The sequence below is a fragment of the Phyllopteryx taeniolatus genome, chromosome 8 (assembly GCF_024500385.1).
Source record: "Phyllopteryx taeniolatus isolate TA_2022b chromosome 8, UOR_Ptae_1.2, whole genome shotgun sequence".
Classification (NCBI taxonomy): domain Eukaryota; kingdom Metazoa; phylum Chordata; class Actinopteri; order Syngnathiformes; family Syngnathidae; genus Phyllopteryx; species Phyllopteryx taeniolatus.
Genome location: NC_084509.1, coordinates 9,182,966 through 9,208,666, shown reverse-complemented (window position 1 = coordinate 9,208,666; position 25,701 = coordinate 9,182,966). Strand labels below are relative to the sequence as shown.

At 39.8% G+C, this 25,701-nt stretch overlaps 1 protein-coding gene across 3 annotated transcripts in view; it reads right to left on the bottom strand.

Annotated features, from left to right (window-relative positions):
* cadm1b (cell adhesion molecule 1b) overlaps positions 1-8,224 on the bottom strand; it is a 230,926-nt gene extending 222,702 nt beyond the window's left edge. Inside the window, exon 1 of one of the 3 annotated variants that reach the window (XM_061781988.1) lies at positions 8,066-8,224. In XM_061781988.1, the coding sequence (XP_061637972.1) occupies positions 8,066-8,141 (76 nt within the window). In that variant the 5' untranslated portion in view covers positions 8,142-8,224. The remainder of the gene's footprint in view (positions 1-8,065) is intronic. The other 2 variants (XM_061781989.1, XM_061781987.1) reach the window with 2 other exon arrangements.
* Between the last annotated feature and the right edge of the window lie 17,477 nt (positions 8,225-25,701).

Genomic DNA, 25,701 nt, shown 5'->3' with positions numbered 1-25,701 from the left:
TTTTTCAAGCAATGTTTTCAATGTGTTCACAAATCAAACCTTGATACCATTGAAACCAGTTTTGCTTCTTAAACTCAATCATCTTCATCAAATTTTAGTTGAAAACACTTTCTTTGCGCTTTTGCAAAAGCTCTACATAAAGCCAATGTGTTATTATCAGTAGTAGTTGTTGTAATATAGTGGACAGGAGCGGGGATGTTGGTGTCGCAAACGCTTCACTTTTTTCGTCACCCACCCTTTTTATACTGCAGCACCCCCAATCTTTTGTGTCAAAAGCTAGTTTTAGTAGATGCCGCAGGCTGCTAAAAAATTCACAGGGAGCCGCAAATGGCACGAGGGCCGTAGTTTGAACACACATGCAACGGATAGTAGAAAGCTACATAATTAACCTGTGTGTCCACTTTTTGTGACAATTTTTGTTGAGTGGTGTGCCATAAGTTTTTTTTCTAATGTAAAATTAGTGGCATGGCTCAGTTAAGGTTGGGAAACACTGCCGTTAATAGAGAAGCAGAGCTGAATAAGAGGAAAGGAACACAGCCATGTACAGTGTGATGAAAACAAATGACTCTTGACCAAGTATCCAGTCACTGCCACTTCTCTATGCGAAGCTCCCTTCCAATAATATGATTAGTTAGCAGCACATTAAGTAGAGCCATGCATTATCTACCAATTAGCAGAGGTTGGGGGGGGGTCTTATTAAGCTGTTTAATGTAAATTTAATGAGCAATAAATTCAATTTCTTTAAATAGAAAAGTGGAATTATTGTTACAAATGATGTACTGGCCTGATCTAATGCACAGGGTTCACACATGGGCAGTATCAATGGGCTATTAAGTGCAGGATTATTATTATCCTCGAGTACGCTGCTGGAATAAGAGTCTTTATGAAGTAAGGTGCGTAAATTATTAACCAACTGATGGCAAAAATAGTGACATAGTTGCTCTGTATCTGTTTGGCTTTGTGACATATCACTTCATTTTTAAATTCAAAGGAGACAGTTTTTCATCATTTAAAACTGTCCCCAGGTGACTTAATAACATGATAATAACTTGAAATCAGCCCGTTTTGAGCTGCGATTGGCTGGCAACCAGTTCAGGGTGTACCCCGCCTCCTGCCCGATGATAGCTGGGATAGGCTCCAGAACGCCCGCGACCCTAGTGAGGAGAAGTGCCTCAGAAAATGGATGGATGGATGCAAGCAATAAAAGCATAGATTGTTATTTCCCTCATGGAGGCAGCACTTAATCCCCAAGCCACAAAATTACACTTTTTCAGTATTTTGCATATCTGTGTATGTGGCACATGCAGCGGACACACCACCAAACCCAAATACCACCGCCCCCACCACGTTGACAACTTCACCATAAAATCAAATCTAGTATGTGCTGCTAATGTCGATCGGGCTGTCAGTTAACGCTAATCTGTGCTTCCAACGATGTAGCTTTTCTTATCTTTTGGCTTTGACATGACAGTGTCACTTGAAAATGGCAGATCTTCACCGAGCCTAGATGCCAATCATGGGCGGAGAAACTGTGCATTGGTGGTAATATGTAAATTATAGGTTACGGCTGTTATGTCCCAATCTAGCAAAATTCACAAACACATTTTTAGAAATAGACAGCGCACATAAGATTTACTTGGTTTTCTAATTTCACACTTGATAAATGGGCAGGCACTCCAAAACATTTGTATTCAAGCAATTAAAAAGTCATTTTCCTGCTTTTTTTACATTAAGAGCCATTACACTCTTGAAAACATTTAAACTAGGCCTGGGAATTTAACGCATTATTTCCAATTAATTACAGGGAAAAAAAGTAGAAAAAAAACCCACAAAAAAGTCAGGCCTTCAATCACACGTTTCTATTTCTGCACTCCAGGTGACACATAACATTTCTCCGTTCCACAATTCCTGACAAACCAATAAGACTTGATGACAAGATTGTTTTCTCAGAATACTCGCTTCATACCTATTGTCACCGCTCCCTCACTTGCTCTTGTTCACGCCTTAAAGGGGCCGCACACACGCATAGGAAATTAACTGCTTGTTTGTGTTTTGTTTCTCCAGAAACTACATTTTATATTAAAGCCTAGCTAGCCATTATTTAACAAAAATAACAATGAAGCGATTAATTGATCACTTGTCTCCCCCCAAATCAATCAAGGAAATTTTATCTAATGGCCTTCCCTAAGAAGAACAGAAAATAACCAACTAATTAATTCACCCATATTTTGGCAATGAAAAAGCAGCACAAAAACGTCGCATCTATGTATGGCCCTTTAACAACAAAGCATTTCACAGTCCGTTCTCATACAATGTGAAAGCCCCTGCCACCACGACAAGAAGTCAAACTGCGCTTGTATCATCACTGAGGGAGGAGAATAGAGAGACGGACACGACCAATCACTCACGCCGGCAAAGTGCTAGCTGCCAGGCGGCGGCAGGCTGGCGTCTGAGGGGGGGGGGGGGGGGGGGGGGGGGGGTTGAGTGCGGCACCCCACCACTCCTCCCACCACTGTTAACACTCCCCACAACAACTCTATGTTTCTTTTTGTTTCTCTGAGGCAGTGTCCCTCAGCACCGCCCGCAGGCTCAGTGACAGCTCCGCATTGATCCACTTCGCCTTCGCTCAGGCCTGACGAATGGCTTCAAACAGACAATAAGTAGACTACCTTTTCTCACATATACCCGTCTAATACGAGGGCCCCCCCAGAGGGAGGACGTGTCGCTGCGACGCATGATAAACACATGATTAGCGGTCGTAATCTCGTATTAAGCACTCTTTAACCTGTGTGTGTCTACGATAATCCAGTGGCAGCGTCAGTTTAAAGCAGTGATGGGAAGAATGGGAGTACAAATACGTTACTATACTTCAGTAGATTTTTCACATGTATTCTTTGAGCACAAAGGTCGCTAGTCAACGACAATATCCGAAATGTAGAGTAACAGGTACAGTGGTGCCTTGCTACATGAGTTTAAATCGTTTCATAACTCAAAACACTCAAATCTCAAATTATCTTTCCCCATTGAAATGATTGGAAATGCCATTAATCCATTCCAGCCTGCCAAAAAATATATATACATTTTTTGTAATGTGTTTTTTAATAAGAAAAGGAATACTCAATAATATTGAAGTATAAAAAACACAATAGTGACAAACTTCAATAGAATGTGAAGAATTCAAGTTTTTGCCACATTTTTGCTTTAGTTCAATGGACATTGTGCTGCTCTGTCCGGTGGCAACCTGGGGGCATCTTAATAAAGACATAGAGACACACGAAGAAGAATTTCACAACTGACTCAGTAATCTGCAATAGTATTAGCCTTTTCTCCTAAAGCATGAATAATACATGCCTGTGAGCATTGTTATGTTGTTTGTCTAGATGTGTAGCTCCACCGTTTGTGTTCAAATATCCATTGCTTAAAGAGTTGTAACAATGCTAAACCAATGCTAGTCGTTAACCTGCCGAGGGTGGTTTGCACTATTTGTTAGCATTACGCTAAATAGACTGTCCTACGGCAAAGTTATGTGGTTGTTTTAAATACACAATGTGTAATTCTCTTTGTTTTATGTTTAGTCTGACCATTAACTTCAACTGGGAGTGGCAGTAAACAGCCTGAAGACTTTTTTTGAAAACCTGTTCACTATTTTCAGCCAAACTGCTGCTTGTTGTGAAGTGATTTGAGTTTACTGCCACCATGCAATTCTCCTGTCTCAGATTTTTGCTCACAGGTCAAAGCAAAAAATATATATATATCATACTACTTTATTGTATGTAATTGACAGGAAAATTTCCTTTTGTACTTCAACCACATTTCAGAGTCTAGTTTTCTACATTAGTACATAAATTGAATCAGTACTTTTGTTTACCAATCTTTTTTTTTTACCTTTATTTTTTCTGTACTTCTACTAAAATACAGAGTGTGACTACTATTGCCACCTCTTTTTTTTTTGTCTGCATCCAGCTGGCGCAGATTTGAATATAAGTCCACCTGCTGTACGGTACGTCGTATACACAATACATAACTCTGTTTGACTATGAGGTTAATTAAATTAATGTGAGGAAGGGGAGGTGGGGAGTGGGGAGTGAGACAAAGCTGTATGCTGTTCCACTCCAATTCAACACATAATATAATCAACAACTGTAAAATAGGTTTACCAGCAGTGAGCTGAAGGAAAACAATCACCCTGAGACAACGCTTAAGACGTCTCCGCTCGTGGAACAATTCATTAGGTACACTGCAACATTAAAAAAAAAAATAATTATAATAAGATAATGCTCACTTTACTTACAGGTATCGATATCTTAAGTAAAATGTCATTTTTCCTGGAATGACGGCCAGGGGGGCGGCACGGTAGCCGACTGGTTAGCGCGTCAGCCTCACAGTTCTGAGGACCAGGGTCCAATCCCCGGTCCCGCCTGTGTGGAGTTTACATGTTCTTCCCGTGCCTGCGTGGGTTTTCTCCGGGTACTCCGGTTTCATCCCACATCCCAAAAACATGCATTAATTGGAGACTCTAGATTGCCCGTAGGTGTGAATGTGAGTGCGAATGGTTGTTTGTTTGTATGTGCCCTGCGATTGGCTGGCAACCAGTTCAGGGTGTACCCCGCCTCCTGCCCGATGATAGCTGGGATTGGGTCCAGCACGCCCGCGACCCTAGTGAGGAGAAGCGGCTCAGAAAATGGATGGATGGATGACGGCCAGGGGTGTTTATTTACTCAGCTACAGATGGGAGTAGGTCTCTGTCAGGGGTGAGGCTTTTATTTACAACATATTTTGGGATAGTATGAAACAATCTTAACCATCCATCTATTTTCTATAGCGCTTGTCCTCATTAAGGTCACAGGTCAGCTGGAGCCTATTCCAGCCAATCGCAGGGCACATGAACTTACAAGCATTCACACTCATATGTACAGTACAGTCACACCGATGGTCAATTTTAGAGTCTTCAATTAATCTAAAGTGCATGTTTTGGGAATGTGGGAGGAAGCCAGAGAAAACCAACACAAACGTGGCGAGAACATGCAAAGTGCACACAGGAAATGGAACCTGAGATTCTAACACAGAACCTCAGAACTGTGAGGCAGGAATACTACCCACTAACACATTGTGCTCCCTCACAGTGTTACCCGTATATTATAATTTATGTCAAGTGACAGTGGAGAAATGAAGCAAGAAGCAAGGTAAACTTGAGCAGGACGTAAACATTAACACGCAAAACATGGTGGGCCGAATGCATTCCATGCAGTCCATAGAGTGACGGTCTAACATGGACTTATCTGTATTTGGACGTATAAAGGTGTCGATTTCATTTTTTTTAAAAACACCTTGGTTTTGTCATACGAGTGTCCAGAAAAGGCCCCTCTGACAGCTACTTCTGTTTGACCCAGTTTTGTATCCGCTTTGTCCATATTTGACTAAGACCGCCCACTTTCCTCTGATTGGTTGCCTCCGTGTAGAAGACCCACTTGTGAGAGCACATATTAGGGCTGCACGATCATGCCCAAAATAATAATTACGAATATTTTGATCAATATTGCAATCATGATTATTAATCATGATTATTCCTCATGTTAGGGAAAATCTTTATTTTTATTGCAAACAATATGTAACAGCTTTCACTTCAAAAGGAATCTTTAAATAAGAATAAATGATTGATAATAATTTTTAAAATGTACCCAAAAAAAATCTACTTTTGCAAGGGCTAAATGACTAAATGTGCTATTACAAAGTGCAATCACGAATTCCAACTCCATGGAAGAAAATACAGTTAATGCATAAAACGCAATAACATTAGGCTGCAAGCACCAACTTTTCATTTGAAAATCGCCATCATCATGATAGTTTTCTTTTTAATAAACTTTATTTGAAGTGAACGGTAGCAGATACAGAGTCAACGGTAAATTGAAGACTCAAGGATACTGCTACATGAACATAATAGAACAATGCAAGGGGGTAAATAGTGCAGTCATGCAATAGTTACAAAAATATTTTCAACAGAGTGCAAGCACCATCATCACTATAGTGGATTGTCAAGGACGGGTATATCTCCGTTGTTCTGCTTGACCATTGACCATTGGTCAGTTGTGCATGGTCACAAACTCCAAAGAACTCAACAATTGTGATTTCCCTGTCTCTTTGCTCCCGGCATTTTTTTCATTATGGTCAGGCCAGCTAAAAAGTTGAAGTCAAAGCAGCCGCTACAATGATTCTTAATAGTGTCTTAAAGTGACATGCCGCCTCTCCGCCACCGTGCTGACAGGGCCAACTTCAAAATAAAAACTTCATACTGCCAATGCCTTTTTAGGCTTTTATTTTGAAGTTGGCACCGGAGCGCAGTGCCGGATTTTAATGAAGCCTCAACCATACGTTCGCCCCCCTGGTGGCTGGCTGACTCGGTTGCGGGCACTGCGGCAAATGAAGCACTTTTCATATGCAGCAGTACCCCCATTTTAAATGTAAAAAATCGCAGACGATCAGGCTCATTTAATCGTGGCAGCCAAAATTGTGATTACGATTAATTGTGCAGCCCTAGCACATTTTTGTTATGTTTACAGCGCTGCCTTGGGAGTGGAGAGGTAGGCAGAGAGCTTCGCAAGTGACGTAGATAAGCTCTAGACATTCGAACGACCTAATTTCAGGCCTCTCGGCAGAAAACCGTCTGTGAGTCAGGAATGCAGATGATTTTAATTCATATTTCACATTACGGAGGTACCATAAACACAATATTACGAGACTACTCATTGTTGTTAAAGACCACATCGCCACATAACGTAAGAGCAACGTTAGCGCTTCTCAGTGAACTCCTTTACACAATTTAATTTGTGCGTGATTGTTTACTTATTTGAGGGCTGCTGTTTTGGTGAGCAACAGAGTTCAAATGGGCTGTGCAGTTACCTCTTTAATATCTGTGTGAACAACAGCGTCTGAACTGACATTGTCATGACACTTACCAAAAACACCCTGTGCGCTCTAACCAGCATAGGGACGTCGAAGATTTATTGCCTTGGGGCAATGCTGTGACATCACAGTTTCATTGAGTTTTGACCCAAAAAAGGAGCATACTGTATTATTTTTGTATAGGGAGAATTTGTTGACACAGCTCATGTATCGATCGCATTAGATTATGAAAATGTACCTGATGTTCTGACATGTTGTCTTCTCAACACACGCACACACACACGCCTGCGGACCTGTTGATGTCCACACGGCAGCTTTTGCAGCCCCCCACTCACACACACACACATTCACTGTACAATGTATATAAAACGATTGCTTGCCATTTTGCACAAGCCCGGAAGTGACAACAGCAACAACAACCAAACAAAACACACCGCTGCACAGTCTCGAACCCGCTACACATGCCCCGCTGGTGTCAGCAGGGATGCCATATACACAGACATCAAATCACACATTAAAACAAATAGTGACGCATGTAACTCTGGTCCAACCGCGGAGGTCTTTAGCAGGAAAACCACCAGGCAGTGGAAGTGCACACATTGATTCATGCATTCGTGCACAGACATGTCAGTTGTTAAACACACACACACACACTTAAAGGAGGACACGGTGAGTGGAAACGCAGCTGCAATGCGTGCTTTTCTGCCTGCGTGCAGAGTTAAGACTGTAGTGTTACTGTATATGCCAGGACGTTCAACTTCATTCAAACTGCGCTACTTTCTTGCTGCATGTGCAATTGTGCGCTTCCTCACCCCCCCTCCCCTACACACACACACACACACACATTTTTGACCCAACATCGCGTGGTAACTGCGGGAAACACCCACAAGACCTACGCCGAATTGACGGCCGGGATGCGGCATGAGCCGTAACGAGCGCCGGTCTTTCGTCGTGGGCTCCTACCTCGACGTGGAAGGCAGCAAACGAGAAACAGGCTAAAAAAACGAGAGGACTCTCGTGCGCTATCGCTGCGCGCGAACAACTTGTGCCACGACCCCCTTTGCGCTCCTCCAAAGACCCCCCCCCCCCCCCACACACACACACACACACACTTTTTATGAGGCTGCGTCATAAACATTAGAATTACAAATGCATCAAAACTTACCTTTGAGGAGGAAGGCCAGTGAAATCACGACAAGTGAGAAGGGGAGAACGAGAGATCCGCTTGCCGTGCTCGCCATGTTGGACACCTGCTGGAGACTGGCGGCGTTAGATCACCTAGAGACGGCCATGGGATGGAAATGTGCACCCATGAGGAGATGCGAGGGAGGGGAGAGAGGAGGAGCGGACGGACGGTGGGAGGAGGAGGAGGAGGGATCAAACAGTGAGTGTGCCATCATCAAGCATTCTGCATTATGTTGCAATGGTGAGCAGGACTGTGCATGCATTTCACACTTAACACTCATCTTTTAGTTTGCCTCTTATCGATGTATGAGTGAGTCGATGTAAAAAAAAATAATAAATAAAAAAATACGACTCCAAAATTCCAAATACAAATATTGTCATTTAGAGCAGTTAATTGCAGAATATTAAAAATTACCAAAATACCAAACAAGGTCCTGTATTTTTGGGTTGTTGTTTTGTTTGTTTCGTCACTTTCCCCCAGAGCTGTATATTAATTTTTACATATATTTTACATACTGTTTTAATCTTTTTGGTAAATATTGCAAAATCTGACAAATGAAAAATGCATATTGAACCATTACATATTTATTGTTGAACCATTTCATAGATAGATACAGACAGACAGATAGATAGATAGTATAAGAAAATAAATGACATGGTTTTATATAGTCTTTTAAAATTTGATACTGTACGCTTTTTCCGTGTCACTGGAGTGATACATTCGCCTGACTTCGGCGCATATTCTAGAGATGCACCACTCACACTGAAATATTTCATGTCTTTTTATACATGTATAATTTTGATCATTACATCTTACAGCAAATGACAACTCCAAATTGACCATCTCTAGAAACAAGAACATTACATAACAAACTATTAAGGAACAATGACATTTATTTTTAACGTAGAATTTAGGCAGGAATTTGCCCTCTGAAAAATATTTATAATTATTTATATATAAGCGTTTAATGACTCTATATGTATGATTACTGAAATCAATTGAGTTTTCGACCACATTCCATTCTATTCTATTTTTATTTTTTTACTTGTATATGATTAGTATCATTTTGGAAACAGTTAAGCACACGTAATACGTCCAAACAATATTTTATTTCATGTCGACACAATATTTGGTCAAACATTTTTGGTCAAACATTTTGTTTTTGTCATTCATAGTCATTTCCAAGTGCCACAACCACCACCGTATTGGAGTGCATCACACATTGTGTAGCATTAAGATACAGATGCCTGTGATTATACACTTGGCCAGCAGGCATCAAGAAATTACTCGAACCAGTGGCCGAAGTGTTACGATGCTTCATGAAGCGTCATCTCGCCATCACTACTTACTTGACTTGGATTACACCAATAACTCCTGATTTCATTTGGTCTTGTACACACTGACTTGAAACGGCTTCCTACTTTGAACAAAGCACTGAGAAATAAAAATTTACAGCTACCCAGCTACAGCTATATGTTACTTATTGTTATACTACAGGAAAATATGAATAGCTTCAACCTAATGCTGTGGATCTTACTGAGAATTCATGAAATCAAAGTGTATCACGGTATAATGACCGTTATTATTACCCGTTATTACCATTAGACACTTAACACACTAACTAAAGTGATGGTTTCATGGGGGGGGGCAACTGTACAAAAATCAGCAATAAATGTGACAGTTGAATAAGGTATACATGCGAAGAACCACTGTTAACATACATAACGACAACTAACGTAACAATAAGGACATTAATTACTGAAACAACAACAAAAAATCCATATTGCATTGTGGGAATAGCGTGGCGTCACGTATGATTGTTTTCGTTAGCATTAGCAGCTAGCTTTGTGAGCGATAACGCAATTATTTACACGGCGGGCTGGCCGTGCGCTGTGTGGGCTTCCTGTTCATGACAGTCTGGTGTAGTCAGTATAGTGTTCCTCAATAATTAGTTTTGTATTTCTTTTGTATTCACTTAATCTACTTATCGAGAAGCACACAGCTAGCATTTATCCATCCATCCATTTTCAACACTGCTTATTCTGGTTAGGGTCGCGGGACGCTGGAACCTGTCCCTGATGACTTCGGGCGAAAGGCGCACTACACCCCGAACTGGTCGCCAGTCAGTCGCAGGGCACATATAGACATGGACAACCATTCGCACTCACATACACATCGTCACTGAGTGGGAACTGAACCCGCGCTGCCCGCACCAAAGTCAGGCGAGTGTACCACTACACCAACAGTGACAAGCTAGCACCTATTTGACCTGAAACTACGTTACTGATTCTTCTTTGGGTCCTTTTCTTCTTTGCCTCTTTTTGACGTCATATTTTTACGTAGTACCCCCTAGTGTTCCAACTGCGATACCACAGTTGGATCAAATTGTGCCTTAATAACAAGATGACAAACTTGTGTTACTTTTTTAAAATTGCCTTATGTTTTTGATACTCACAATAAATGGTTATTTATGTTTGCGTTTGAAATTGCCTCGCTACAAATGTTTGTAGACAAGAAAATGCAGTTTCCTGCGATACGCAAATTTAAAAATGTAAGAAAATTAAGAAAAAAGTGAAATGTCTAATTTTCTATTGTATGCATAATTGCGCTTTAACCAAGCAAAAATATAGTTTATCCTTATATTTGATTATTCTGATACAATTGTCAGTGGAATACTCAATTATTAATTGCAGCACTACTGGATGCAAATACTTATTTGTGGCATATTTTGTTTTTGACCTCATTAGATTGCAGAAGTTTACCTAATAAAGTGACCGGTGTGTGTATCGTTATAGGCAGTGCATTGTTTTATGAAGAGAGAAGTGACAAGTGAAATGATGTTTGCATGGGCCCCCATCATGTTCAATGTTACTAAAGAGTGCCCTCTGTCTTTAACTGGAGTATTGCACTCTGGAAATGTACTTGGATCACGGCAGACAGTCATGTAAAATTGCAACAAACTAAAAAATAATTAGCACAATGTGTCTTCTTTTCATAAAAGTAAACACATTAAGCAGGAAGTTTGGGGAATGTTGTGGGTGCGTGACAATCTCCTCCACGCATCCAAACAGCACAAAAGGCCACTAATTGCGCAATCTATTCGCCGGGGCCCGCCGTGTCAGTCCTCATTCCATGGATGAGCAGATAGCATTTACAAGTTCACCGCTCTCTCTCTCTCTCTTTCTCTCCTTGCAGATTGAATTGCGCACATCAAATTTATTTCCAATGTTATTATCTGTGGCAGCTTGCCAGTTGTGCCTGCCACTCACACACTCAATGTCTCCACAAGGTGTTTTCAAAATCACACTCACACACGCACACACACACACACACACACACACACGAGTGAGCCAGCGTAAATGCAGACACCCACCGCCCAACACCTGAGGTGGCAAAAGTACTCATACTCTGTACTTCAGAATCAGAATCATCTTTATTTGCCAAGTATGTCCAAAAAACACACAAGGAATTTGTCTCCGGTAGTTGGAGCCGCTCTAGTACGACAACAGACAGTCAATTGACAGAGAATACTTTTGAGACATAAAGACATTGAGAAAAACAGTCACTGAGCAATAAAGGGTTGCGAGTTATCTGGTAATGCTGGCACAATTTTTTATTTTATTTTTTTGGGACAATTGTGGGCACGGTGGGCGGCTGGTTAGAGCGTCAGCCTCACAGTTCTGAGGACCCGGGTTCAATTCCTGGCCCCGCCTGTGTGGAGTTTGCATGTTCTCCCCGTGCCTGCGTGGGTTTTCTCCGGGCACTCCGGTTTCCTCCCACATCCCAAGAACATGCATTAATTGGAGACTCTAAATTGCCCATAGGCATGACTGTGAGTGTGAATGGTTGTTTGTTTCTATGTGCCCTGCGATTAGCTGGCAACCAGTTCAGGGTGTACCCCGCCTCCTGCCCGATGACAGCTGGGATAGGCTCCAGCACGCCCGCGACCCTAGTGAGGAGAAGCGGCTCAGAAAATGGATGGATGGACAATTGTTCAAAAACATGCAGAGTCCTCTAGCACTTAGAGCAGTTCGAATGACTAATCTCGCAATAGTCCGGTGCAATGACCATTGTGCAAACGGCGTCGAGACTTCAAGGAATGTATGCAGTTTAAAGTGACGAGCAGTGCGATAATCTGGGACAATGTTGATTGTGCAAATGTTGCAGATTCTCCTCAGTCAGTGTGCAAATGGAGCAGATGCTACTCTGGCATGAGTGGCCAGTATTGGTCAACAACAGATATGCAAATAGTGCAGCGTGGCAAGACTACTACAGTGAGTGCAGGAGTAGTATATAATTGGCCCGACAGAAATGTGACAACAAACTCAGACAAAAGAAATTGGCAGCATGTTGCAATGGAATTGTAAGTTAGCTGTTTAAGAAGTTGATTGCAAGAGGGAAGAAGCTGTTGGAATGTATGCTAGTTCTTGTTTGCATTGTTCGGTAGCGCCTACCTGAGGGAAGGCACTGGAAGAGCCGGTGACCGGGATGTGGAGGGTTCGAGAGGATTTTGCACGCTCTTGTCTTACTTGTGGCAGCGTGCAAGTCCTCAAGGGTGGGTAGGGGGGTACCGACAATCTTTTCAGCAGTTTTGATTGTCTGTTGCAGTCGGAGTTTGTCCTTTTTTGTAACAGCACCAAACCAGACTGTGATGGAAGAACACAGGACTGATTCGATGACCGCTGTGTAGAACTGCCGCAGCAGCTCCCGTGGCAGGCCGTGCTTTCTCAGAAGCCGCAGGAAGTACATCCTCTGCTGGGCCTTTTTGAGGACGGAATTGATGTTGATGCCAACTTCAGGTCCTGAAAGACTGTAATTCCCAGGAATTTGAAGGTCTCGACGGTTGACACTGTCTTTAAAGGTGAGATATGCAAGTTTTCGAAATGCAAGCAAGATTTTAATCCTCATTTCAGTCGTTGGTCCCTCCAGTGAAGAAAGACATGGCCAAAATGTCACTGACAATTTTTGAACAGCAAAACCTCGCGGTTTTTAGGCTGCCAATAGAGACAACGCATTCGCCATGGATCATTCTTGCATGTGACTATATCAAAAAATTCTCTTAAATAGTCCATGAATGGGGAATATCTTGCCTTTCTGAATCTGTTACAGTTGGCATATTAATGCTCCTTGGTTGACGTTCCTCCATGTCACCACTGTCTGTGATTTTTCTGCCTTTTAAGTCCCCAAACTTTCAATAAAATAATCATTAAAACGAGATCTCACCTGTGTTTTTTTTTTTTTTTTTGCTTGTTTGTTTGTTTTTTTATAGAGTCATCGTCCACTGAGCTTGCTCTATTTTGACAAAACAATGAGTAGAATGTATAGATATCTGTTTTCAAATATAGGGAGTAAAGTAAAGTCATCTGAAAAATAAATATTCATGTAAAGCACAGATTCCTGAAAATGTTACTCAAGTACAATAGCAAAGTGCTAATGTGGCCCCCAAGCCAGGCTGCTACAAAGTATTGCTTGGCACCAGGCTGCTGGTCATAACTTATGCTATGCACTTCTTTTTTTCTTTTTTCTTTTCTTTTTTTTAGGCTTTCTAGTGTGGCGATTGGTTTTGTTCCGCCGGATAACTTTTTTTCCTGTTACAAAATGGAAGAGAATGGGAATGGGATTCCCAGGCCAAGCAGGATGAAAATTGGATGGGAATGGATCAGATGACTGAACTGCTTCATGTGGCTCCTCTGTAGTAATGCCCCACCACAGATTCTCTCGCATATTTTAAGTGTCAGTGAGTGTGTGCACAATGGGAGGAGGGGATGTCTGTAGCTTGCAAAATAGCTAAAGACGAGCATAAGCGGTGGGCAAATTGATCGAAATAGCAATAATTTTATTAATACCAATGTTGATATTGGCCGACAGTTTTAGTTTCAGTTTCTCTCCTGCATGCACTGCTGCCCTTACATGAAATATAGGCCAGTGTTACATTGAAATAAATTTATTTCCACTACTTATTGTTTATTGCATTGTTTTTAAAAGTGAAAAAAAATGAAATTTAGTTTTATAGTATTTGGGATGTTAAGATTATAATTTGTATATTTTTGTCGTTCTTATTTATTTATTTAAAATTTTTTTTTTAAAGATTTGTAAAACATGCAAATAATGATTGTTGTATTTTTAAAACAATGTTTGTATTATATATTGATCGATACTTTAGTTTCAGTTTCTCTCCTGTATGCACAGCTTCCTTTTCATCAAATATACAGTAGTTCAATATTAGACTTATGTCAAGGCTTTGGGGTTAGTCAGTTATTTACTTTTATAAACATTATGCACTCTAAATATTTTTTTAAAGACAGAAAAATCTGAACTTTAGTTTGACAGTATTTTTGTATATATATATATATATATTTAAATTAATTAAGTTAATATTTAATTATTATTTATTTATTTTTTATTTTCTTAATATTTGGAAAAACATCCAAATAATAATTGGAGTATACTGAAAAAAAGGCACGTGTGTGCGTGTGTATATATATATATATATATATATATATATATAATATTAGAGTCACTGATGGTGTAGTGGTACACTCGCCTGACTTTGATGGATGCAGGCAGCGTGGGTTCAGTTCCCACTCAGTGACGGTGCGAATGGTTGTCCGTGTCTATATGTGGCCTGCGACTGACTGGTGACCAGTTCAGGGTGTAGTCCGCCTTTTGCCCGAAGTCAGCTGGGATAGGCTCCAGCATCCCGCGACCCTAACCAGGATAAGCGGTGTTCAAAATGGATGGATGGATGGATGGATATAATATTAGAAAAATCCTTTTCAACCTAAATTCATTTGAATACACTACAAGGACAGGATATTTAATGTTCAACCTGATAAACCTTATTGTTTATTGCAATAAACCTGTATGGGGGTATGTTAGTACCCATGGCATGGGTAATTTACACATCTGTGAAGGCATCATTAATGCTGAAGGAGACACATACAGGTTTCGGAGCAACATATGCTGCCATCTAAGCAATGTTATTTAAAAAAAATAATAATTTCAGGAACATCACTGCTTATTTCAGCAAGACAATGCCAAGCTGCAAATGTCACAAAAGTGTGGCTTCATAGTAAAAGAATGTGAGTACTAGACTGGCCTCGCAGCCGTCCAGACCTGTCTCCCATGGAAAATGTGTGCAGGCGCATTCTGAAACGCAAAGTACGATAACAGAGACCCTGGACTGTTGAGCAACTGAAGTTGTACATCAAGCAAGAATGGGAAAGAATTCCACCTACAAAGCTTCAACAATTACTGTCCTCAGTTCCCAAATGCTTATTGAGTGTTGTTAAAAGGAAAGATGATGTAACACAGTGGTAAACATGCCCCTGTTCCAGCTTTTTTGGAACACATTGCAGGCAATCTCAAAATGAGTGAATATTTGCAAAAAACACAATACGTTGATCAGTTTGAACATTAATAATATTGTATTTGTAGTTTATTCAATTGAATATAGGTTGAAAAGGATTTGCAAATCATTGTATTCTTTTTTTGTTTACCTTTAACACAACGCCCCAACTTCATTGAAACTAGGGTTTGTACTCATAGTGCATTGTCTTCTTTTTGAACATTCAAAATGCTTCTTCCTGGCATTTTAAAAATCATCCATTTCCCTTCCACTAAGTATGATTCTTCTCTTGGCGACATTGGTTTCTAATTAAGTCCCACCTTCCTGCACGTTCTGATTGTACCACCGTTGCCTATGTGTTAATGTATCATTGGGCGAAGCAGACATCAATCACTACCGCAGCTTGTTTCCAGATTTTGTTTTATATCATGTGCAAGTAGTCACACACAGGCTTGTGGGTATTTAATAGAGCTCCCGTCAGCATTTGCTTTTTCAATTAGTGTGAAAATTGCTAATAAAAGATTTTCTCTCGCCTGGGCCTCTTTCTTGGTTTTAATGTTTGATTAGAAATGCAATGGTTTTAAATTGAGATTTCCTCCCGACCCGAGCCCGCTCCCCCTATTCCTCTTGCTAAGGGAATCAATCAAATTAGCGGAACTTGAATTGTTTGAGATGCTAATCTATTTAGACAAAATCTGTTCACCATGAAATTTTTTTCCTCCTGTTGTGAAGGGAAGAATAATTGAATCAGACCCTTGCAAATGACCCCCACCTTCCCCCCACCCACTTGCACAGAAACTAGTTGGGTCCAAAAGAAAAGAATTAAAAAATTTAAAAATAAAAGGAAAAGAATGAGCAGGGATGGTTATGTATCACGTACAAGAGCGAAATACAGTTGAATACACGAAAAGACACAAGCACAATATCTTGAGGCTCCCACTTAGTATCCATCTAAAGCAGTGGTTTTGAAACTTTTTACACCAAGTACCACCTCAAAAAAAATAACGAGGCAGAGACTTTATTCATAAGTAGTAAACTTAGTATTATTTTAAGCCACTGTTACATAATGCACAGTTTGAATATTCACACTGTGCTTGAATATAGAAAAACTGTACTTAAATAATGATTAAAATAAAATGTATTATACACAAGTTAAAAACAAATTGTGCCAAAATAAATGTTTGAAAACAAAACAAACAAACAGCTCTAAAATATTACATGCAAATGTATTGTACTTAATTGTTTAACATAAATGAACTGTACTTAACAAATGTACTGTACTGGATTAGAAAAAAGGTTATCGCAACTGTAACATTATGCACAGTTTGAACATTTCATTTAGTGATTGTTCACATATCACGAGAGAGAGCCACAGTTTGACAAGGATTAAGTGTGTTTGGCTTATTTATTTAATTTTTTTGTGGATGATGGGGGGTGGGGGTGTGACGTCGTCACAAAAAGGTACCAGTGACAGCAAAAGGGAAAGTGTGAGAATAACCATAGAACCAGAACTATGGAACTTTAATATCTCAAGGCAACACCAGTAAGTGATTGTGTTGCTCTGCAAACACCTCCTACTGCCTCCAGGGTGAGCAGTTTTACTTTTTCCATCCATCCATCCATTTTCTTTACCGCTTATCCTCACTAGGGTCGCGGGCTGCTGGAGCCCATCCCAGCTATCTTCGGGCGGGAGGCGGGGTACACCCTGAGCCGGTCGCCAGCCAATCGCAGGGCACATAGAAACAAACAACCATTCACACTCACATTCATACCTACGGGCAATTTAGAGTCCTCAATCAACCGGCCACGCATGTTTTTGGGATGTGGGAGGAAAGCGGAGTGCCCGGAGAAAACCCACCTAGGCACGGGGAGAACATGCAAACTCCACACAGGGGGGTCCGGGATTTGAACCCCAGTCACCAGAACTGTGAGGCTCTAAATTACCCTTAGGTGTGACTGTGTGCGCGAATGGTTGTTTGTTTATATGCGCCCTGCGATTGGTTGGCGACCAGTTCAGGATGTACCCCGCCTCTCGCCCGAAGATAGCTGGGATAGGCTCCAGCACGCCCGTGACCCTAGTGAGGAGAAGCAGAACGGAAGATGAATGAATGAATGATTGAATGAAAATATACTTTAAAACTCCTCCAGCACCTCCTTAATGTCTTAGACCCAACTGTCAGAGTGCTTATTTTGGCTGCCTGCTGTTCCGCCAAAGGCCTGTTGGTAGTCTCAAAGAGTTAACACATGCTGTCACACTCCCCAGAAGAAGGAGCGAAGAGCATTTATCTAAATAAATAATTGTTGAATTGAATGATTGTAAATAAAAATGGTTGTAAAATAAACAAATTCATACAATTATATTTTGGAAAAAAATTCTTAGTTAATTAATTACAATTACATTTATGATAAATAATCAAATTTTAAAATTACAATTTATTAGTATTTTCGAATTAAAACGTTTTTTGTTGTTGTTTGTTTTTGGGGTTTTTAAAATGTTTTTTTTTCTACATTTTGTACATATATGTTCATTTTCTCGCCCGAAGATAGCTGGGATAGGCTCCAGCAAGCCCGCGACCCCAGTGACAATAAGCGGTACTGAAAATGGATGGATGGATGTTCATTTTCTAAATCAAAGGTGGCCCTTGAGCACAAAGGTTTGTCCACCCCTAATAAAAATGATAATAAAAACATTGCCTGTACCGGTCTTCAAAGTTTCTCCACCACTGTATATTTCATGTATAATGTTTGCTGTACATTCATATGATGGAATGAATCATGTGCCAAAAATGTCACATAAATATTTTTCCTACCTATTACAGTGAAGCAGCCCACCCCATCTCACCCACATTGGCAAATGATTACAGGTAATGATATTCCAAAAATAACACCATAGGTCATCAATTCTTGATGTCTTTGAGGTGCAAAACCTGTGTACCAGGCACAGGTATAACACTGTATCTTCATACTGTATGCAGGGGAATCTCTGCTAAATTATTTGGATATTTATGACAACAAAAGCTTGCATTTTGGCGTTGTTGAACTGTTTATCCCAACATAATGACTATTTTTCTTTCTACTGCACAAATACACATTATGAGGGCCCCTTATACATTATACATCATTTCATTAGGAATAATGGTGCCTTAATTTACTAGTTTAACTCATTCCGTCACCCCGTTCAGAACTCAAAATACTAGTATCTCGAAACATCTTTCCCTATTGAAATGAATGGAAATGCCATTAATCCATTCTAACCCCACCAAAAATACCACCCCCAAAATTCATAAATTAATATTTTTGTTATTAGGAAAATAGCACTCTACAGTATTGTACTTTATAAAAACATACAGTAATAACATAATTACTGTAAATAGAATATACATTAATACAACACCAACAAGGCGGCACGGTGGCCGACTGGTTAGAGCGTCAGCCTCACAGTTCTGAGGTGCGGGGTTCAATCCCCGTCCCCGCCTGTGTGGAGTTTGCATGTTCTCCCCGTGCCTGCGTGGGTTTTCTCCGGGCACTCCGGTTTCCTCCCACATCCCAAAAACATGCATGAATTGGAGACTCTAAATTGCCCGTAGGCATGAATGTGAGTGCGAATGGTTGTTTGTTCCTATGTGCCCTGCGATTGGCTGGCAACCAGTTCAGGGTGTACCCCGCCTCCTGCCCGATGACAGCTGGGATAGGCTCCAGCACCCCCGCGACCCTAGTGAGGAGAAGCGGCTCAGAAAATGGATGGATGGATGGACAACACCAACAGTTTTGGCATCATGATTTCATGCTTGAGTGCCCATTGTCATTTTGCTCCTTCCGGTGTGCCTGCCTTGGCCACCAGGGGCCTGTATAATACAGCCATACATAATACACAAAGACAAGTTTCACAACTAAGTGACTCAGTAAACTGCAGAAATATAAATTTTTCGGAGAAGATAAAGAATATTTGTATATATATTGTCTGTCTACATGTGTTGCCGCACCATTTCTGTTTAAATGGCCATTGATTGAAGGGTTATAACTACAGCATCATCGATGCTAGTTTCGTTAACCTATCTATGGCATTTTGCATTCAGCTAGCAGTTAATTTATGTGGTTTGGTTAAATCCACAACATGCAATTCTCTTTGGTTTATGTTGAAATCTCAACTGGGAGTAGCAATAGACACCTGAAAGCAAGCACTTGGCTTCTTTTTTGAAGAATCGTTCACTATGCGCTGCTTGTTGTTCGCTGCCCCCATTTAGCGCTCGTAACTCAAATTTTTGCTTGCAGCATGAGAGAAAATCGGCGGAGCTCATGAGTCGGGTCACTCATAAGTTCACGGTATCACTGTACGATACATCCTCACAAGCTAATGAGATCCAATCGAAAGTCTGCCTTTACAAAGATATTAACGCTCCCTTTTGATTGACACCGTCAGAGAGGTATTCATTTAACAATAACATTTTATAGAATACTTAGCTTGCAATGAATGTTTGATCACCCTATAACAGTGATTGTCAAATGAAGTGCAGGTAGCAGGGGACCACAGGAGGGATGCAACTGCTTGAGACTTACTGGCAAAGTTAACTTCTGGTATGTTAAAGGATAAATAGATACATGTTATTATATATTATTTAATTTAATTAATTTTATAAAAAAATTTTATCTATCGATTGTATTTACATAAAAACACAATAACTACACTACATGGGAGGGTAAAACAATTACAAACGCTCTCAGTATGATGCCGTGAAGTTGTACACCACTGCAAACTGCAATCATAATAATAAACATATTGTTAAATGAATACCTACCTGGGAATATCAGTCGAAACGTAGCATTATTTCATTTGTAAATTCAAAATTTCGGACTACAATTGATATTTTTTGCTGCATAGTGTAATACACAAACACTGTTGTTGTAGACATGCCATCTACTGTACATGAGAACATTCCAGGAGTTCCACTTTGCATTTTTTAGGCCATTTCAAACCATTTAGGACAATCATCGACCTCTTCCCCGCCACATGTATCTGCTACACGTGGTCATCTAATCCAATAAGGATTGCGTAATACCTAGGATACGATAGTAGACTTTCGTCTCGTATACACCGCCTTAAAAATAAAGTCCTCACTTCCTCATCAACAGCAGTCACGTTAAACATGGTTCATTTGCATTAAGTATCATAAAATATATCCTGGAATAGTTTAGGGCTGTGCCAAAATACAATATTTCCTCCAATAACACACATTCAAATTAATCACATTTTAATCAATTCGAAGGATTTCTTTGGGGTGGAAAAATGATTTCATGGATTTGAAAAATACTGCATATAATATAATAAATACATCATAAAAATCCAACCAAATTCACAGTTTACCACAGTAGACAAATAGCAATAGATTAAATACACAGCCCCCAGGCACTTTTTGTGGTTTGTAACATTTGCAGTACCATTACATTCATTTTAGTGCTACACACAGTAGCTTTCCAAATATTAAAAGCAACGTGTGGCCTTGTGTGTGGAGCTCAGGGACTTTTCATGGGGGGAAAAAATTATTAATTTCATTAAAGAATCTAATCTGATCTAATTAATGATTAATGCACTGAATGTGGTGATCACTGCATTACGTTCTTTGTATTTCACTCTTGTTAAAAATGTAACAAATGCCTCAGGCAGTGCATATTCACCTTGCCGGAAAGAAAACTGCATGAGGATCCTATTTGAATTCGGTGTCCCATGGAATACAGTTGAGACCAAAACAGACAAAATTGTCATACACTCCAAGATCTTTGATATTACCATATAGTAGCCCAGCTGCAGTCACCGACTAGATAGGACTGAGTGAGGCTAAATCTAAATATCCAAAATATTAGAAACAGTATTATATGGTGCAATTATAATCACAACTGACATTTGATGACATGTACTCAACAAGTGTACAGGTCTTGCTGTTTAATATAATATAGGGTCTAAGGTTGTGTGAAATGACATTGAATAAGCAGCAGGATTTGAATGTCATATCGAGTAATTCACAAAACCGCTGGGGTTCCATTAGACCTGCTGTAATTGCCAGGCCTTTCAGGGCAAATCAACCACTGTAGCATCTAACCTGCAATACCAGGTTAACAGGTTACCATCTTGCTGTGTTTTTATGACACATAAAACCATCCATCCATCCATTATCTGAGCCGCTTCTCCTCACTAGGGTCGCGGGCGTGCTGGAGCCTATCCCAGCTGTCATCGGGCAGGAGGCGGGGTACACCCTGAACTGGTTGCCAGCCAATCGCAGGGCACATAGAAACAAACAACCATTCGCACTCACAGTCATGCATACGGACAATTTAGAGTCTCCAATTAATGCATGTTTTTGGGATGTGGGAGGAAACCGGAGTGCCCGGAGAAAACCCACGCAGGCACGGGGAGAACATGCAAACTCCACACAGGCGGGCACGGGGATTGAGCCCCGCATCTCAGAACTGTGAGGCTGACGCTCTAACCAGTCGGCCACCGTGCCGCACACATAAAACCAAAACATTAATTGGATTGGAACTTCATTTGCTTGCATGGGTGTACCTAATATGTGCCCATAAACACTTTTTCCTACTTTTCTAAAAAATAAGAGAATACCAAAAGAGTTCTGGAAAACAGTTAAAAATGTAATTGAATCCAAAGCCAAAGAAACAAACCAAAGCGCCCTTTGTCATGCGTTGTCATGGCAACGACTTATGTATTAAGTCATGCGTTACGGCCATGTATTAATAAGCACTTTTCTACTGACAGCACCGACTGCATGCACGATGAGCTGAAAAACATGTTTGAAAGCATCATGGGTACTAACACTGAATCGACGGACTGCATCTTCACTCAGCGTGTATGAGAGAATTTCTCTAAATAGCATTAAATCCCCTATGGAACAGGACACATTTGCATATTAATTAGAAGGGGAAAAAATGCTTGCATAAACTAAGCTTTCATCTCCTAAAATCCGGATGAAAGGCACCCACCGGGATGCCGTGACGTCTTATCGAGTGTCTGGGAAAATGTCCCAAAACTTCCAAAGGTACTCTTTCAGATGTTTCAAATTTAGGACTATATATTTTTCTTATATATGTACATATGCTGTCACTGATAGTGTAATGGTACACTTGCCTGACTTACAGTGGGTGCATGCGCTCAGTTCCCAACTAGTGACAATGCGGGTGCAAATGGGCGTCTGACTCCATACAATGGATATAAAAACTCTCCAGACCCCTTTCAAATGCATGGTTATTGTGCTGGAAGAAAATGAGGCCAAGATAAATCATTTTTAAAAAAAATCTACCATTAACACAACCTACAACCTGTACTACTCGATTGAAAAACACAAAATAAACAACTGAGATATTATATTAGCACACTCTATTATAACTGGGGATGTGGAATCAACAAGTCACATTAAAAAATTAATAAAGTGCCACTGATTAACCCCAAATAAAGTTCAGATGTTCTAGTAGACTTTTCCTGACATTTTATTTTTAGATTTAAGAGAACGTAAATGGGTCCCAATACTGACCCAATGTGACCACTTGTTTCTAATATATGTTTTGCCATGGAAAACTTATTTTTACACTTGTTTTACAATTAAAATTGCTTTCAAATGTGAATTACACACGGCTGACTGCTTTCAAGTTTTTACAATGTTATTGGTGATTAACTTGTTTTTTACATTTGCATGCCAATCAAGATCCATCCATCCATTCCCAACACCGCTGATCCTGTTCAGGGTTGCGGGGTGCTGGAGCCTCTCCCAGCTGACTTCAGGCAAAAGGCCGACTACACCCTGAACTGGTTGCCAATCAGTCACAGGGCACATAGAGACACGGAGAACCATTCGCACTCACATTCACACCGTCACTGAATGGGAACTGAAACCAACACTGCCAGCACCATCGTCAGGCGAATATACCACTACACCCTCAGTGACCGACAATCAAGAACATTAAAATGTTAACACATTTCCTGCACAGTTAGCAATATTTCCTATGGGAAAAAATGTTTCAAAGTCCAAACAAATTAGTTTTGTCAGCTGTTTAATCCCTTTTGTAATGATAAGACCTCAAAATAACATTCGACTGCAAAGTAATTACATTGCTGATTATGTCTTGATGGAGCCGACCGTTGATGGTGCCATCTTAAAACAAATGGAAACCTGTTTAGTCTCAGTATATCCTACAAACTGCAGAAGTCAAATGATTACATTCATATACAGATTGGTCAAACCAAATTTGCATCAAATTGGTGACTTAATATCGACGTTTATGGTGATTTTTTGTTTTCTTCATGACGAAAATTTCAACACTCTTCGAAGATTGGTCAAACAAATCATATTAAGCTGACAAATGGGCCAGGGGAGCCTGTTAAGGCACATTTTCATCCACCAATTTGCTCACTGAATTATTTAAAAACACAACAGGGTGAGAGAATGAAAGATTGCTTTTGTTTCCACCGTGCCCCAAATTATAAAATAAAACACAAATTCTGTGTCCCCTTCCCTGGTATATTGACCTAGTAATGTTGATCGGGTCAGCAACATAAACAACAGTGAACCCTATCAGAAGAGCACGAGTGCCTAAATAGTTGACATAATTTTTTATTTATTTATTTTTTTTACAGGTGCTAAGCCCACTCCTTTGTAATACTGTACTGCATACAATCCTGGGGAAAACATACATAGTTTTTCATTTGTGTGTTGTGTGTGTGAATGTGTGTGCGTACGTATATGAGTGTTTATTCTTGTGTGTATTATTTATTTTTGTATGTATGTATTTTTATTTTGTATTAATTTTAATGTATTTATTCTTTGTTCATTTATTTTATCCTTATGTAATATTCTTATGTAAAGTTTGTGTGCCTAAATTAATTATGAAGCCAATTAATTACATAATTACATGTAATGTAAATGTAATGTGTTAAATTGTGGAATACAATTGATACAATGTATTATTATTATTAGGGCAGCACGCTCGACGACTGGTTAGAGCATCTGCCTCACAGTTCTGAGGACCAGGGTTCAATCCCCGGCCCCGCCTGTGTGGAGTTTGCATGTTCTCCCCGTGCCTGCGTGGGTTTTCTCCGGTTTCCCCCCACATCCCAAAACATGTGTGGTAGGTTGATTAAGACTCTAAATTGCCCGTAGGTGTGAATGTCAGTGCGGATTGTTGTTTGTTTGTATGTGCCCTGCGATTGGCTGGTAACCAGTTCAGGGTGTACCCCGCCTCCCGCCCAATGATAGCTGGGATAGGCTCCAGCGCTCCCGCGACCCTTGTGAGGATAAGCGGCTCAGAAAATGGATGGATGGATGAGTATTATTATTATAAATTGTATTGAGCCTATTTATTACTATTTTCAATTATTTATTTACTGTCCAATACACATAATATGGTATATTATAATACATTACATTAATTTGTTATAGTTTATAATATTTTTATAAATAAGAAATAAATGAAACATAAAAAATGAGCATTATATTATTTATTTAAGATAGTATCAGATTAGAGTTTAACATTTAATGAATATTTAATTAATTATAATACATAATTCAATTTTTAATTGGCTTTATATTTATTTAATTTTAGCACAGAAAAATGAGATGAGTGTGTTATGTAAGGATAAAATAATCAAAAATAATTTCAATAATTTAATCTATAATGATGATGATTTTTTGCAAATTATTATGTTTTAGGTTATATTTAACAACGTAATCAATTAATAGACCATTTAATAAATTATCTCATTAATTCAAATTGTAATTATCTTTTTAAATTGAGTTCATATTTAATTTTGGCACATTAAAAAAAACAGTAATCATAGGCCAAACCTTTCCCATTGCCTCATTACTACTACATCCGCAATAATAAACATGTTGTTAAATGAGTAGATCTCATTTGTCATTAGTGTCCAAATATCATAGCACCATCACTGAACAAAAGGAGCGACACACTCCAGGTGTTATCGGGACATGTGAATGCCGACTAATATCAGATACCTTTATTAAAACATGCGCAGGTGCCCAGTCCAGCACCTGTCTATTCAACAATCACAAACTTCTTCATTAAATCTGCCTTTTTTCTCCCCTTTCTTTCCCCTGTCAGTCATATCTCAGCTTGGCAATAACTCAACAGAGGACATGAGTGATAGCAGCACCACGCCAGCCCTTTTCAATTAGTTTGTGAGATGAAAAAACTATATAATCCTCATCCTTCATGCCAGGATGCTTTCACAGATTATAAATAGTGTGTA